This window comes from Pieris napi, chromosome 14, assembly GCF_905475465.1.
Source record: "Pieris napi chromosome 14, ilPieNapi1.2, whole genome shotgun sequence".
NCBI lineage: Eukaryota > Metazoa > Arthropoda > Insecta > Lepidoptera > Pieridae > Pieris > Pieris napi.
The window spans coordinates 11,911,305-11,929,379 of NC_062247.1; the positions used below are offsets into that span (position 1 = coordinate 11,911,305).

Genomic DNA, 18,075 nt, shown 5'->3' on the forward strand with positions numbered 1-18,075 from the left:
TTGCATATTTCAGTAAGTTTACAAAAGCTTAGTTACCTCTAAAATACTAGTTGATTATTTAAAAAAAATATATAATATATTAAAAAAATATGTTAAATCGGCTTCTTTATGTCTACTACGTAAGCATAAGTATTATAAATGAAGTTTGGAACTTTTAATTAGTGTCCAAACATCTTCCGTCCCAAGTTGTTTTCAATTTAAACTATAGGTAAAGGTGCACCGACCAGTAAATGCAAGCGGTCCAACGATTAAAATTGCACGTCCTATCGCCCGCGTGTTTAGGTCCACTAACAAAGCCTCAACTTCGCTAGCTCGTTTCGTGTCAAACATCGTTTGTTACATCGAGGTTGTTATCAATTATTAAAACTTCAATAATGAAAAGACAAATGTTTTGTACCTCGGCCGTGTGTAAACGTTTGACGTGTAGTACAATGTGAACAATTGTTCATACAATATCAATTTACACGGTGAGGCGTTCATTATGTGACAGAATTTTGTCTGTAGATTAATGGTGTAAGTGATAGGAAGGAGTGGTATTTGAACGTAACAATGTCGAACGTTCTGTCGCCTACAATTAAGGGTAACCCTGAGTATTAATTACATTGTCCAATGGACCGAAAATGGTTTGTTCGGTTCCGCGAATGTGTACCTAACCTAATTGAGGATGTCCACGTTAGTGATTGAGTACATTATCGCTTTCACACTATTTAGCCTTTCGTCTGTTTTAAGCTTGAGTTTAAATCTAATTTTTAAACAAACCGCCTAAGTTACGATATCTACACGCATTGTCATATTATTCCCGGCTGGAGGTCCCTTAAAACAAGTAAGTGTTCATTAGAAACATTTCTGCAATACTTAGAATATTTAACTTATAACTTTGATTTCTAAGCAAGTAGCTATTCACCTTGCATTATTAAACCTAAATCAAATATGAATTCAACCAAAAAAATAAATATTACTTATGTTCAATCATAGTTGATTCGTCTATTTCTGTAAATAAATCAAGACAGAAATCACAATATTTTTACAAATAGGTGACTTTTTATATAAATGCACTGCGATAATAAATCCTATCGTGAATCAAGTCTTATTTTATCCTTGATTGAGCACAAAGTTTAATCAAGTATAAATCGTTAGCGCGTTCATAAATAAGCACTTATGCAGATTATTAAATAATAAAAAATGGATCTCATTTTCCGCATCAGTGGCAATACAACCTTACTAGGTCTTGGCCTCAGATCTGGGTATCTGTTTCATCATTTGTCAATCTAATAGGCAAGTGTCAGCCTCCTGTGTCTTACACATGCGGTCGACTTAATTATAGAAAAGCTGAGCAAGCTAACAATTATAAAACGCATTATTAAAAAATCATACTTATGTGAAATTTAATAGGAGTCAAGACAAAATTCGACCAACTTTATTTAAACAAAAAACAGTGATGCTACAACTGTTTAGTCTTTTTCTTAATAGGCATTTCTTTTTCGTAAAAACACTTCTGACAATTCTTGAGCTCGTCGGTCCATATTTTCCTTGACCGAATGACTTATGGTTGGAATTCGAATGCATGCCTTCAGAGACACACTCCATTAGGCAAGCAATGCTCATGGGCACAAAGCCTTTGACAAACACACCTATAAGTGACTTCTTAATGCAACATTTAATTATTTTCTAGGATAGCGTTAAAGTAAATACGTCTGCTTTTATGTAAATACGACGTTGGAAACAAGTGCCCACATTTTGCCGAACCATTAGCATAGTGCAATGCGATAATGAAGGTACTCTAAGATTTTACTTGGTTAATGATTACGGTCGTTTCCTCATTACTTTATATATTTAAAAAGAATTCATTTAAATTGATTGTCCAAAAACAATACTTATAATATTATACGAACCCATCTTTAGATAGGTTTGTAAGACGAACAAAATCTAGCCTGGCAATGTTTGCATGTATGTGAAATATATTTTTGAAGAATACTTCTTTTGGCGCGTTAGGGAAAAATTATGAGAGTAAATTTTTACGAAGCGCGCGCACACCGTCACAAAAAACCGACACCCTGAAGTTAGCTGTAGTCATTTTAGTTTTTTCTATTAGTAGTGTCGTTTTTTCAACAAACGTACAATACGTAGAATAAGCACACTTAAGTACATACACGTTTTTTTTTAGATTTCTATAGAAGAGATTCTAAGCAGACAAGAGGCAGTAAGTGATACTAAGCTTTGCCAGCCTTTTAAGAATTGGTACGCTTTTTAATAACCTTTCTAAATGGACACAAAGGTATGTTAGCCAGTTTTATAAAGTGGTCCCCGTTGGTACTTTCGAAGCTCAGTTGTTGTTCGGTGTATTGAGTGCATTTTACCTCAATCTATTCAACGACGATTCTTCGACGTATCAAACAACAACCCATAGTTAAGTATAAAGAACGCTAAAAATTGTGAAATTTGTATTATATATTACTGCTTCTTTAACGTTTTATGATCGAGAATATTGTTTTATTTTGCTTAGCTAATATTGTGTTGGACGATGTAATATTTTCGACACATCGTTTGAATACTCCGTTGACACAGGGTAGATGTGGTTCGGTGCAAAGTGCAATTTTAAAATGTAAACAAAGCGCACCTTGAGTCCATAAAGCTGCCTCGGATTTCACTTTATGGAACATAAAATAAACTCGAGCTTATATCACATTTAAGCTATTCGTTAATGAAATATGTAAAGCTTTATCTCATTATTAAAACCCGCAAGTTATTAATAATTATGCTTTTCCCTGAAAACGTAATAAAGCTTGCAATTTAATACCTGTAATTTATTACAAATAAAAAAGCTTTACACAGTACGTTATTTCCTTATTTCCTTTTACTAACCTTTGGATAAACTTTTAGTAACGCATTTACGAGGACTGTTTAAGCTGAAAATGAACTTCACTTGATATTAAGTCAAAATAAAATAGTAGGCGATTAAAAAGAGTGGCGGAGTCTTGCCAGTTCATTTGAATGTAGAAAAGTTTCAATGAATATATGTTGATTTTGAAAATAATTTGAAGATTTACAAGTAAAAAAGAAGTAATAGTGGAACCGTTTGAATAGTCACTAACAATACTCGTCATTGTTATGGATTACTACTGGACGGCTCAGAATCCGTATTTCAGACACTCACAGGTTATCAATCATCGCTTATTGATGGAGTAGCTTTGATTACGATACGTGTTACGGAATGGCTTACTATTCCTACTATGTTCAAAAATAGAGTGCCTGATTGCCTTTCGAAATAGATTTTTTCAGTTATTGATTGCTTTTATTTACTCTCTATGTTAGGACTGTATATAATAAACTTCATAAAAATATAAAATGTTTTTACATAATTGGACATAACACATTAAAAAAATCAGTGGTACTACAACCTTTTTAACGTGGGCCTCAGATTTCTGAATCTGTTTCATGAACATTTGATGGCAAGCAGGCGATCAGCCTCCTGTGCTTACGCCATCGACTTTTTGGATCTTAGGCAAGCCGGTTTCCTCACGATGTTTTACTTCACCGTTCGAGCGAATGTTAAATGTGCACATAAAAGTCCATTGGTGCACAGCCAGGGATCGAACTTACAAGCTAACACTACTCAATATAAAAACATATATGTTGGGCGCGTTCGTATATACAGTTATAAAGTCTAGTAACGCGAGGTAGTTTATAGGTTACATTTGTAAATAGGATTTGGGAAATAGGTATATTTACGAGTGGGGGCATGTTTACGCGAGCCGTACGTACAAGAATTGAGCACATTAAGAGCTTACATTTCGTGTCTGCGTGTAAGCCGCCCTCTGAAAAGATTTGATGGCGAGGTTAGAGATTTATGTCAAGGATCATAGAGTCGGGGATCGGGGGATTTCAGCGCTCAACATCCGACTCTGCCCTTTGTGGTTGGAGCACTATCCGGCTTCACTTCACTTTGTACTTACTTGTGCTGCCACTTACCTTGCGGGACGTTTCAATTTCATTTTTAACTTATGATTCGTATGTGAAACGGAAATTTTTGTTAACATTATGTCAGGTTTTGCAGGTGGCGGAAGATTGTATAGCTAAATGAACTTGTAGATCACTTAATAAAAGCATTCAATACCTTTAACAAGCTAACATATTTTTGTGTTGTAATGTAGTGATCACCTGATATCAAACTATGCGAAACGTGTATAGATAATTATTTTTTATTGGGTGTTATTTAGCCTGCAAATTTATTATCTGACGTGCTTTTTAAATAAGCATATATCATGGCAGCAACTTACTAAGGGTTTAATTATTGATTTACTAACCACCCACTTCACATAAAAAAAAATCTACAGTTTAAGTTTCAATTTAATATTCTAAAATATATTACAATAACGTCTTATACAAACAAAAATATACAAGTGACAAAAACAATTAAATTTGCGTTCTTACAGTAGTAAATTATAATTCCTTTCTTTAAATCAGTTTAAAAACATCTTTTCCTGACATATAGCATCAATTAGGTAATGTTCCAAGTAACATTGTTATTTCCCATAATAAACAATAAGCTAGAATGACATCTTTGCTTAAGGCTTGTTATTTGCATGAGTTGCTTTGAATTATAGAAGTTTCCGATTTAAAGAATGTAACAAGATGAGCTTGTACTCGTTAGTGAAGACATCTGTTAACGTGTATTAAAATTATCACGCCCTTTAATTTTGCAATTTACGCTTGTTATCACTGATAAATTATTTTGTTAGAGATATTAATTAAATTATTAAGATTAACATTGATGAAAATATTGAAATATTTTACAACAATCTTCCAACTTTATTTATCATGCTCTCTTTATTTATCAACCTCATTAGGTTTAAGTTTCTATTTAGTTTATAGTTATTATTACTTTTTTCGTTTTTTATTTTGTGTTAAGTTCTACAAATAAATATCTTCTCTCTAATATTATACAAGAATGTTTTGCATTTTGAATTTTCGTTTTTTATTTTTAAGAATTTATATCAAGCTAAAAATTCCTGACTGATTAAAAAAATATTTCATTACCTAAGTGTATATCTAATAATCTGAAAGGAGTTAATTAAAAACTAAGTAAAATAAAACTTTTCTGTTGACAAAAAAATATCTATTGTCCGACTTAGTAGACTTTCCACTACCACGAGATACCGCGAGAGAAACCGCGGGGCATTGCTAGTGTTCTAATATAGAAATAGTATGTGTGACGTACAATTCGTGATGTCATATTTTCTTGTATAATATATGTTATTTTCGAATTTATAAATAAATAAAAAAACAATGTTTCTAAATGAGTCATTATAAAAACTACTTTGATTTGAAATAAAAAATAGGAATTGTGTTAATATTATATTAAAAACATTCCTTCCATAAGACAAGTTTCGTTTCGTAAATCCTGCCTATGAAAGCGTTAACAATTACTAACTAAAATACTGATTTATTTCGAAGCTATAAGGCATTGTTTTTTCGACATATATAATCTACTATTAAATACAAGTTATGGAACGATTGGTAAATTGAGTTGTTTATGGTCATCACAGTGTTGACATCTCAGACTGCAAACGCAGACAATCCTATAGGAATTCTCAATAGTGAATTCTCCTATAGCAATTTTTGTCCAGCGCATTCGTGCGGTACAATTCGAGTAGTGTGGTTTTAAGCGTAACTTCAATCGTGTCAGATACGACTTAGCGTTACTAAGTTTTCAGCATTCCGCTCCAGTGATATCTCAATTTTCACGAGAGGTTTCCTCGCTGAGAGCTTTAATTTGACGTAACTTAAACCTGTACGCTGCTTTTAATATTACGAATAGGGATACAATACATCTTAATTTTTTGTATCCGTATATTCTGGTGATTTTCATTTGTTTTCTTGACAAAAGAAATAAAGAGAATTGTCGTTTATTTTTCCTGTTAAACGAGTCACTAATTTGTGTAAATCTAACTAGGTTCCATGAAAATATATAATAGCTATATATAGTCAATATCGTACGAGAGAATGTTCACCATTATCTGTTGTTTTCATTCTTCAACATTACTTTCTGTTAATCCTTATTACGCCTATTAGGACGAATGCCTGTAATTAATTTAATTTGCTTCACCCTGGACATTCCTTCGCTAAAGATTACAAGAAAAAAAATCTTTACTAATAAAGAAAAAATGGTTTATTTAATTAAAGTATGGGGCAGCGCCGTTTAAACTAAATTAACGAACATTCATGTATTGCAAAAATTATAAAAACACCACTACAATTATCTTGCACCTACCATAAACACAAATTTAATGAATTTAAAACAACTTTATATATTTTATAATACATGTATTCTTGTCAAAAAAATTATAAAAAGTTTTTGAGAAATATAGTCTTTACACCTAATGGTACGATACATGTCAGAAGACATGACATAGATCAGTTCATCTTCTAGCCTATAAATATAAACAATCAAGAAACAGGTTATTACGAAAATTTATTAAAAAGAAAAACAGATATCGAAATTCAAATTAATAAAATAACATCGAAACTGGCACAATCGTATTAAATAACGATCATAACAGTCGGGTTGAAAAAAGGTCCAATAATTATTATACTCGTAAAGCGAGTCCGCGGAAGCCGCAAAACGAAATTTAATTTGCCCTGAACGCTGCATCAGAAATAAAGTTAAAACAGTGCAGTAGGCGGCTGAACGACGAACTTCTAACGCAAATGAATACCGAATGGGAAAAGTTGTGGAGAAAAATGATGTCCCATTCGACCGCGGACTATTGTGGCGTGAGTGCTGTAACACTGTATTGTTTGCTGAATTAAATCGAATATAAGTTTTAGAATTTAATTAGGTCTTGCATGTTTTCATTATAAATAAATAAATTCTTTATTTGCATACAAAGTGGGACATTCAGATTAATTAATTATAAAAATCCGCACAATTAGCCATATAAAAATAGACAAGCAAATGTCATATTAATTATCAAAATGCCATAATAATAAGTTAAGTTTTTTATAATTACTAATTACTCTCCCACGATAAAATTTAATCACATTCTCCTTGAAGCATTAAATGGCATATATATCTTCTAGGAAGATGATTAAATAGTTTGATAGCCATGGCGTAGCAATTTTTGAATTCTTCGTGGTAAAACATGCAGGTTTTCCTATATAGGCGATTTTTTCACAATGTTTTCACCGTAGATATATTTTCAAATATATGTTTATACTGTTAGTTTAATAATAATTATAATTAAACCTCATTTATTCCTTGAAACATTCATCCATCGTTGGAAAAGATATACATAAAATTTTATTCCGAAATAAATATGTTTTTTTTCCAAGGACCTCGGCTATAGAGTATAGGTCTCCTCCAACGAGTGAGGATAAAACTTTTTCATCCAGAATATGTAAATATGACAAATTACTCTTATTAATAAGATTAAAGGCAGCTGTATTGTTCCAGCAACAAAAAGATTTGATTAATATGACGAACAAATGAAAACAACAATTTGACCTTTTAAATTTGTTTAGCTACAAAAGATTGGAACGTTTTAAAGTAAATGGATGACAATTGTTACAAAGCAGTGTGTCGGCTAGTCTTCGGAAGATCTTCGGAGCGTAGTTAAGGCAAGTCACTTCATTTCCAGATAGTTTGAAAGCAAGTCATTAAGTTGAATGAAACGTGAGGCAATAGGAACTTTGTTTTATAGCTTTACTTCACAAACAGTTAATAAAAACAGAGAAGTTTACAGTACTCACCGTTTTCGCCATTTGAGCGGAGCCCGTGTCCGGATACTGGATTAAGGCTTGAAATGAATCTGAAAATAAAATACGTAATTTTACATCTTTGCGACTTATTTTGATATTAAGTTGCATGTTATAGAGGAAAATGTGAGGTTTTGCAACAACATTTTAACGTTAAACGCTGTATAATTTTGTTATAGATATATCTGGAACAGCAGGGTTTTCCTGTAAAAATATTGTTCATGTTTTAACCCGATTATAATAATAATTAGGCCTCATTCATTCCTTGAAAAATTTACACAATATACACACACTTAAACACTTAATTTCTATACAGAAATAATTTATATTAATTTTTTATCCAAGGACTTTTATAGGCCTCCTCCAATTAGCACTATCTCTCTCTATCGCAACGCGATTATATGTCAGTATAAATTCATATGTTTAGCTTTAAGCTAGCATTTTGGGTAATATTTTAACATACTACTAAATTATTCACCGACAAAATCATTTGTTCTAATTTACAAATTATTATCGACATAAGCGTTTTGTAACGCTACCAAATGTCTCATAGATATTATGATTGTAAAGTACATTAAATACAAACACTTTATACAATATTAATGATTTTATTAATGCCAACACACCATTAGGATGCAGGAAGGCATCAGAAATGTTCCCCCCGAGACCACTACGTACTTACGGCCTGACCCACATTGTTTATTCAAAGCGTTTAGATAGATAGAGCATTAAATTACAACAAAACAGCCTTTAGAGTTAAATAGTTCGAGTGTTTGCGATATGCGAGACGTCAAAAGGAATTCACGACAGGTAATCTTGCCGACATGAATGACGAAATTGGCGCCCAATGTGATGCGATATGATCCATCTTCAACTTCGAAATGGGAGTCAGGTGGCACCGCATTTATGCTTGAAAATGCCAAGTTTCATGCAATTTCACCTTCGCAAACTTGGGTCTATAGTGCAGAACTGTTGACTTAACTTTAAGTATTTGTTATTGAGATGCAACTTTTATCTTTAATTATTTAAATTGTTCAATTGAAATTATTGCATAAATGGTATATTCAATCGTTTCAAAGACATTATTTGTACGTATATAATAAGAGAGTGAGCAGTGTTGGCCTAGCTTTAGCATGCAATTACTCTGATCCCTGAGGTCGTTGGTTCGATCCTGGCTGAGCACCGACGGACTTTCTTTCTATGTGTGCATTTAACATTCGCTCGAACAGTGAAGGAAAATATCGTGAAAACCAGCTTGCCTTAGATTCAAAAAGTTGTGTCAGGCACAAGAGCCTATTAGTATCAACAAATGATCATGAAACAGATACAGAAATCTGAGGTCTAGATCTAAAAAGGTTTTATGGTGTTTGTATACTTTTTTATATTAAATTTCCAGTATCTGAAAATCATGAACATGTGACCAAAAACTTCTTTTATAGAATTTCAGTATAATGCGGCGTTAAAATCTCTAATTGATTTTTAAACTTGAAGTCTTCTCTAAAAATCTATTTTTACATCTATTATAATAATAATTTTCCCGTCTACTACTTGCTGCTATAAAACACGGGAACGCTGCATGACGTAAATGTACTAACATCTCTCCTCATACATACGTAAATAGTGTTTAAAAGTCATATTTTGCTTAGGCCCGCCTAGGAACATTAAACGAACGCATAAAAGGCTTACGGCAAATTGGAGGTTTCATGTAATTAACTTTGGAGTAAGAAAAACCATTTTCTCTTAATAATAGAAAAATAAAGATGAAAAGCCGAAAGCGTATTTCAATTGTATAACCAAATTTGTTAATTTTGCCCAAGACAATGGAACGTTTGTTTTAAATGTATATTTTTTTAATCAACTTAACGTAGTCTAATCTATTGTTAATTATGTTTACATCAGCCTTTTGTAATATTAATTAATTTATTTATTTGTCAGAGATTTTACTATATGATTCAATGGAACAATTCCGTGAAATCGTTATCTGGGATCATAACTGTTGTTAATTAATTCATATGTATCTATTTGTAAATATATAATATATGTATGTTCAACGTAATATATTACATATTTTCAAATATAACCTTATTAGGTCTAGATCTCAGACGACGATTATTTGTCAATCTAATAGGCAAGTAGGCGATCAGCCTCCTGTGCCTGACACACGGCGTCAACTTTTTGGGTCTAAGGCAAACTAGTTTCACGATGTTTACCCTCACCGTTCGAGCGAATGTTAAATGCGCACATAGAAAGACAGTCCATTGGTGCACAGCCGGGGTTCTAACCTACGACATCAGGGATGAGAGTCGCACGCCGAAGCCACTAGGCCTACACTGAGCAAAGTAGGCCTAGTGGACTATAATTAAGCTTATTAATAATGATTTGCGTTTAGCCTCTTTGTCTTTAGAATAAAATTGTCACTATTATTCAACAAACTATTTGACAAAAGTTAATGTAGCATTTCCTTACTTAACTTAGCCAAATAAAATTTAGTATATTTGAAATTAATTTAATCGAATATTAAAACCTATATCGTTGTAAATTAAAATTCACTAATCCTTTTCGGGTAAAAGGTTGAGCTTGCAATGTAAATTTAAGCGAGATGCTTCCGCCCAGCCGATTACAGCATAATATGATATCTTAAATCTCAGTTCTCTTTAGCTGTCAAACTTGAATGCACCCGCAATTTGTGCTCTTTCATTTCGTTAACACTCGGGACATTTTACATTAAAAAGACGTTATTTGAATTTCAATGGCCCTAAGTGCCTACGTTTAATATAAAGCTACAAGTACATATTATGTAAATAGTTGTAATGAAAAAAAAAAATTAGATAGCAGTTGAATTTGATTGTATGTACACGTGGAAAGAAAAATCTATCGGTGTGTGTGTTGAAATGCTTGAAAGATGCATTTTGTTTTATAGGATAGTAGGGCAAACGAGCCTACGGGAATACTTTCTTTTTAAACAATTGAAGATCGTATCTCCAAGGGAAGAACCCAACCGGGAGTCGATTCCACAGTTCGCTAGTTAGCAAAAGAATATGTCTCATACTTAAAACCTAACTAACATAAACAGTTCCAAAAACAGTTTAAAAAACAAATGAATCTAAAAACATAATCTTAAAACATATCATATAAATATATGATACGAAGTTAACAGTATTACTAAACTATAACAATAAATGTTAAACGAAAGATCACAAATTAAAGAAAGAAGTCAAATAACATTAGTAGCGGACCCCAAAGCTTAATTACGTGGATCCAGCATAGACACGACATGTACCACAAACAAGGGACGAATAATAATTGTAGCGGTCTGGTACACCTTAATAAAGCCAATCGGGGAGGGGGAGGGATTACAGCCACGCGCTCTTATTGAGATTTGTTCCGGGATTAGAATTGTGTATGATGGTGTATATCAGACAATAATGTTGCGAACTACTAGTTGTGTTTGTCTAATATTGGGAACAGTTTTCCGTAATGGCAATAGAGGCATGGTTCATAGAGGATTTGTAATCTATTTATATATAGCTGTTTATTTATCGTTTACTAGTAGACTCGGCCAAGCGTTGCTGTGGCTAAGATTTTTGTTATATTACATAGTAGTAAACTATTCAAGAGAAACGGCAGGAGAACACAAATCCACCATGCTTTTTTGGTGGTGATGCCATTAAATTGTAGCTTATGTTAAACGTTGGTATTTATTTTGATAAGGATCAATACCTAGGTACGAATAAAGAGCCTTTTCTAGCGGTGGTAATTTAATAAAAAAAATAATAATAAAACGACGCTTATTGAGACGTAACTATAAAAGATAGACATGCTGTCGCGACATTTTTTATAAATAGTGATGTGTCCTGAAAAATTGTAATTCATCATTTTGTTCTATCATTAATAGTTTTCGCAGCGCACGCGATTGAAGGAAGTTTTATGTTTATTTTTTTACACCTTGGGTTAGATTATTCAAGTTTTAGTAAGCATCCGGTAATTAATAATTTATTTTTATTGATTATTTTCAGTCTTCAAAAATAGCGAAATAATAATACGGTTAATTTGCATTTCTAAGTATAGGTTTTCGCACAACACAATAAACTATTTTCCGTACGACGCAATAATGTTTTGACTAAATAATAGGCTTCCATACGAAACATTTCACATTGAATAGCTAAATAGGGTTCGTAATGAACTTAAAAACAAACACTAAGAATATTACAATAATAATTAAATCGGAAGACTTCCGACGTAAGTCACTAACAATCATTAAACATTCATCTTCAAACTCGCAGCAGATTTCGGAGTCTGACGCCTTTATTAATTGTAATATGATAAAAACTTGTAGAATATTCATTAGATAAACTCGGGGAACTTAGGGAAATAACGAGCCGAAACACCATGAATCCGAATTTGGTAACTTCTAAATGGTTTGAGTTAAGTATTTTCGGGCGCTTAAATAAATTCAAAACATTTTGTTAATCAAAGATTGCATATGTTTGACGACGTCTCAAGTCAATCAAACATTTGTAATTATCAAATATTAACGAGTTTTATAAAGTGTTTTCGTAATATAAATACGAAATTTTAAGTCAATGCGATAATCTAATCATTTATCTCAGTTAGGTATATTAAAAAATACAATTTTGAAAGTCGAAATTACAAGTTTGAAAAATATTTAAGAAACATGACTCTGGTTGCCCCTTCCAAAAGATTCATATAGACAAGAGTGGGCCAAAGACTCTATACTCTTTTAAAATAGTTTCACAATATTTTGTATACATTGATTAGATAATTATATGTGAAGACCATTGATTATATAATAGGAATTGATAAATTATTTTTATTATTTTAGTTGTGGTTTTGCCGTATTTTCCTATTAACAAAGGATCTTCTACTTAGTTCTTGTTACCAACGAATATTTCTATGTGTGCATTTTAAAACTTGAGAAAACTGACGTCTCGTAAACACCCCATACAAAATTTATTTCATATGGAAAAATATGTTATAAGATATAAGTACTTACTAAGAATACTTAAGAATTTCAAATAGAATTCATCTTCAGAATAAATGTTGAAGCGCAGACAAAGCTTTTACAATTGGACAATGACGAATGCGGTAAAAAAGCAAACAACCGTTTCGGAAGAGCAAGGGTCGCCGGCGTCGCTCGGAAATTGGAAACTCTGCATTAGCGGAGGTGTCCCGATACCGTAGAGTTATGAGCACTTATAACTAAGCCACGATTAGAACGCTCTTTTGACGTATAAATCTTATAATATTGCCAAAGATATGTTAGCAAATTACGCGATTCTAACTTATTATTATTGCTACTATTAAGTTATGGGTAAATATTTGATAAACACGAAATTTTCTCAATATATGGATGACTTATAAAGATTATTGTACTATACATCTATGTCATTATTTATATTTAATATTTATTAATTTAGACTTGAATTTGTTTACAATTTAACAGCTTTAAAGTTTCAAATATAATAAAGTATCAAAAACTAATAATAATTGTATCTAATTGTAGGTCTGTGATATTATATGTACAATTAAATATGCTTAGTAATTATCTCTTTTTAAATCGCAAATACTAGTCTTAGCTTGAAAAAAAATCAAAAATAAATTGCTTCAATTACATTTTATTATATTCGTGGATTTTGAGGCCATGTGCGTAAAACAAGGCCTTGCCTTGTTGACTTTATTGAGATATGACGATAGTAAATACATTTTGTATTAATGCCTTATTTTTCTACTGACATATTGACATAGTTACATATATTAATAATTAATTATAATATTTCATATACTAATAAGTAATTTTAAATATTCGGCCATCTTAGCGTGGTGATGTTAAACAAATACGACGCATATCGATTCCCATAAAATAATAGCAAATTCCTAATGAAGTTTGCGTAGATGAAACCGATATAACTTTGCATGCGTTATCTCGCGACGTGTCGTTTACCGAACAAATTAGATTCAATACTTTGTTGTTTGAAATTTGGGTAATAAATTAATGTTTTGATAGAAAAAACAACATGTTTAACCAGTCTGTAACTTTGATTACGATTCCGATTCCAATAATAATAAGTCAACCAACATTGTCTTGTACAGAGGTTTGACAACCCTCACAGTTAGATTTCAATTTGATTAGCGCACTACAGTCCTAGCGCCTACGTAATTTGTAGTTTGCAACAGCGCTACGAACATTAAAAGTACTACATCGAAGTTGGGTTTTGTTAACAGAACGTGTTTAGCCAAATCCAGCCATTTATTAAGCCAATCATAAGATATTGTAACAGTTTTACAGAATAGCCCAGCTGAAAGTCCTAATAATAGGTATAAGTAAGCAATTTTAGAGTGGAAAACGTTGTATTGTGTTTAACAACAAACTAAAGTAGTTTGAAGAAAATTTAATGTTTCTACTAGAAAAATGATTTCGTTTTGCTTAATTTTTGTATCTTATTTTGTTTTTATTATTTAATAAAATATTTAGTAAGCTCAGACCTACTAAAAACTTATTGAAATTAACATTATAAAGTTGATTTTAAAGGAACATTAACCGAACCAAAAATCTTAGTTAATTGGTTTATCTGGCCCCGAGGAATAATTAATTTTAGTATCGAAAGTTAAAGGAGTTTTAAATAAATTAAACCTTTTTCGTATTCAGTTACAAAACAGTTTTGAAGTACACTTGTAGTGAAAACATTTCTAAATTACCAAACTATGATATTACTATGCGAAGAGATCATTTTCAACAATAGTTTTTTTTTCTCTATGACAACTTTATTTTACTATGATTTTATAATGCAAAAACGTTTTCTTTTACTAGTTTAAAAATGCAAAAGAATATAATCAATGACCCATTAAGCTGTATTACTAAAACAATTAGAGTACAGATACGCGGCTAAATTGGGTTTTGACTATAGCATTGGCTATAGAACAGGCTATTCTGCAACAAGATTCAGTCATTTCAGAAATTTACGACTGGAAAAAATTCTAAGCTGTGCGCGCGAATTTAAATAAATATAATTAAAATTGAAATACTACTATGAAAAAGGGAACACAATTCTGTCTATTATATTGAACTTAAATATCCAGTTATACTATAGTATCGTCAGTTACAAATATATATGCTTATTTATAATTAGAAATGAACAGCGGTAGGGGTAGGCAAAGCTTATCAAATATGTACCTACCTCCTGTGCTGGATTTATTTAGGTTATGCATGAGGGGGAGATTTAAATTTTAAACGGATTGCGCCCTTGGATTTTAGAATTGTGTTTAGGCTATCAGGATATACTAAATATTTTAATAGGCTTCAATCAATTGTCAAGATTTTTCTAAAGGTTTACAAACAACAAACAAATAATTTCATACTTTAATGTAGTCATTATAATGAAAGAATGATAAAATTTAAATATTTTTGTTCTTCATTGTGACATTGTTATTAGTGTTTGAAAGCGCTTAGGTTTTTATCAAAGCATTCTTTCTCAAATAAAATATTCATTTAAAATTTAGCTAACATTAATTTTCTTTGAAGGCGAGCGGACAATCGCAACAACGTTGCACTTTCAGAAGATCTAAATACAATAAAATTGCTATTTTAAGTACTTTAACGCGTAGATTTTTAATCAAATATTTATTTCAATGATTTGTAATCCTACGTTTAAAAATCAAAAGCGTTGAATGTCGATATAAGTTACACAGATGAATATTGAATTATTTTAGTATTATAATGGACCTAAGAAAAAAAGTACTTACTATTTTTCGTGAATGTAACGATTTTGAGCACTTTTCCATATCGCTGGAAGATGGAGTACAGCACGTCCAACACAATTGGGTACAGCATGTGTTCTATGATCACTCTTAACACGGTGTTGGGCCCTCCCTGAAAAAAAAACATTTTGTTCATACGGCGGCTAATATTTGGCAATTTATTTTTACAGAAGATTACAGTTATGCGTATGCGCAAAGATGCAAGTGCACCAATTCTCTCATTACATTCTATAGAGGGCATGAGAGCAGACAAACAGTTTTGCGCTGTTTTATTTATTAATAAGTCACATGAATTATATTAGAAAACAGAAATTACAATTTTTTTAAATTTTATATGTAGAAATGGAAAATACGTAATTATACCAAAAAAACACAATATTAAAACGACACTTCAAGAAAAAATATCTAATTAAGAGAACAATAAACAAGATTACAATAAATGGGAAGACTGGTATAAAATATATTAATATATTACGTGCTCATGCCGTACGAACGCACTTGCCATGGGCATGGGCAAGTGCATAGGTACTAAGTCCACCTTGTTTTTTTATACACTATTTATTTGTTTGAATTTAAAAAGTCATCTTGATAAAAATCTGGGGTGAGAGAACGACATGCGTATAATTGTGAATAGATAGATTTAGACCGTCGAAAAGTCATAATCAAACGTGAGGCGTTATAGTTTTCCCACCAGTTCACAGTATACATGGAGGTTATAATGAATTTTACTATATTTCATAATCAAAATTGTATTTAATATAAGACGAAAACGTAAATAGGTATAATAATTCCAGAATGTGATTTATGAATCGAGCTTATAATATTAAAGATGGTCCCCGTAATCAGCTTTGCTTTGGCGAGGTACTAAATAGATAATCCCACTTCGTCTCGTGTTATACCACCCTTAGGTAACATTTGGTTAAGCTTAATGTATTATACGTATTTGGTCATACATAAGTGCAAAGTACATTAATTTGTAAAGTGTGGAGTATTATTGAGATTTAAATATTTTAAAGGCACGGGTTTAAAATGCGAGGAAGTTCGATAAGTTTTGACTGAATTTGGTAGACATTAAATTAATTTAATGATTATAATTAATTGATTTAACAGGTTTGACTGTGCCATTATTAGCATTATTATTATTGAGCCTTTCTTGCTGACACCCAGTACAATGTAGTAACAATTATTTAAGTTACTACAAAAAAAATACTACTTATTAGCATTATTTATTGTTAATTTTAGTCTGTTTTAACCTACTAATATTATATGCCTTTAGGGGGGACATAACATATATATCAATTATATAATAGTAAACTGAAAGAAAAAGCTACTTTGTTAAAATAGTGTATCGAGATTAATTTGAGAAAGAATAAGAGAGTGTTTTCTTCTTAAGCCCATCTATCTGACACATTTATCTAGATTGGTTGCGAACTTATTTACCTACCTGTACAATTGTACATAATATACAACTTCCCTTCAATAATACGTGGATAGACATATCTTAATAACGAATGCACCAATTTTAATGAATTTGGACTGTTCGCTAATTTGGAATATAGATTAGGATCGATATAACTTTAGTTCTCAAGAAAGTTGTGGTTAATTATGATACACTTACGAAAAGCGCAGGCTTCGAAACCTATACACTTTAATATTATTCATTTCTATCAATACAAATACTCGAAACGGAACTAATCTAAACGTACAAACAACTCCTTATATGGAAATTGTATTCGTTTTTACAACAAACTTCTAAGCGAAATTATAGAATTATTACTAAATAAATTCAAAATTCTTATTATACGTAAATTTTTTATTTTTATTTTTATAAAACAGGGGGCAAACGGGCAGGAGGCTCACCTGATGTTAAGTGATACCGCCGCCCATGGACACTCTCAATGCCAGAGGGCTCGCGAGTGCGTTGCCGGCCTTTCAGGAATCGGTACGCTCTTTTCTTGAAGGACCCTAAGTCGAATTGGTTGGGAAATACCTCAATGGGCAGCTGGTTCCACAAAGTGGTGGTGCGCGGCAAAAACTGCCTTGAAAAACGCTCAGTTGTGGAACGGCGGACGTCGAGGTGATACGGGTGGAATTTCGTACTCTGCCTCGACGTCCGATGACAAATAAAGCTTTTTATAAATTTGATGATTACTTAAATGATCCTAAACCTTGGGATGGATTTGCTCCACTTGAAACAATTTGTATGACTCAAAACTTGGCGATTAAAAAGAGTGGCAGAGAGTTTCTTGACTTAAGAACTGGTAGTAAAGGTAAATTTAGAATGAATTTAACATATTTTCTGTTGACGTTCATAAGTGTACTTGGTTACCTATATGAAAAAGGTTATTTTGAGTTTGACATACAGGTCAAATTGATGACTTACTTATTATGAAGTCGGTTAAAAAAGCAAGACGTGGAATTAGGGACTTTAATATATTTATGGGAATCGGTAAGATTTAAAGGAATGTCTTATCGCGTTATTTCAATTGTATTCAGGAAAAGTCGGGATAATTTATAATTTTAAATTCAACATATTATGTAGGT

The 18,075-nt window shown here is 31.8% G+C and overlaps 1 protein-coding gene across 8 annotated transcripts in view; it reads right to left on the minus strand.

The window, feature by feature from the left end:
• LOC125056328 (polypyrimidine tract-binding protein 2) overlaps window positions 1-18,075 on the minus strand; it is a 344,301-nt gene that overhangs the window by 13,073 nt on the left and 313,153 nt on the right. For all 8 annotated transcript variants that reach the window (XM_047659383.1, XM_047659380.1, XM_047659385.1 and 5 more), the window contains 2 exons: window positions 15,517-15,643; window positions 7,750-7,808 (listed from right to left, as the gene is read on the minus strand). In XM_047659383.1, the coding sequence (XP_047515339.1) occupies window positions 7,750-7,808; window positions 15,517-15,643 (186 nt within the window). The remainder of the gene's footprint in view (window positions 1-7,749; window positions 7,809-15,516; window positions 15,644-18,075) is intronic.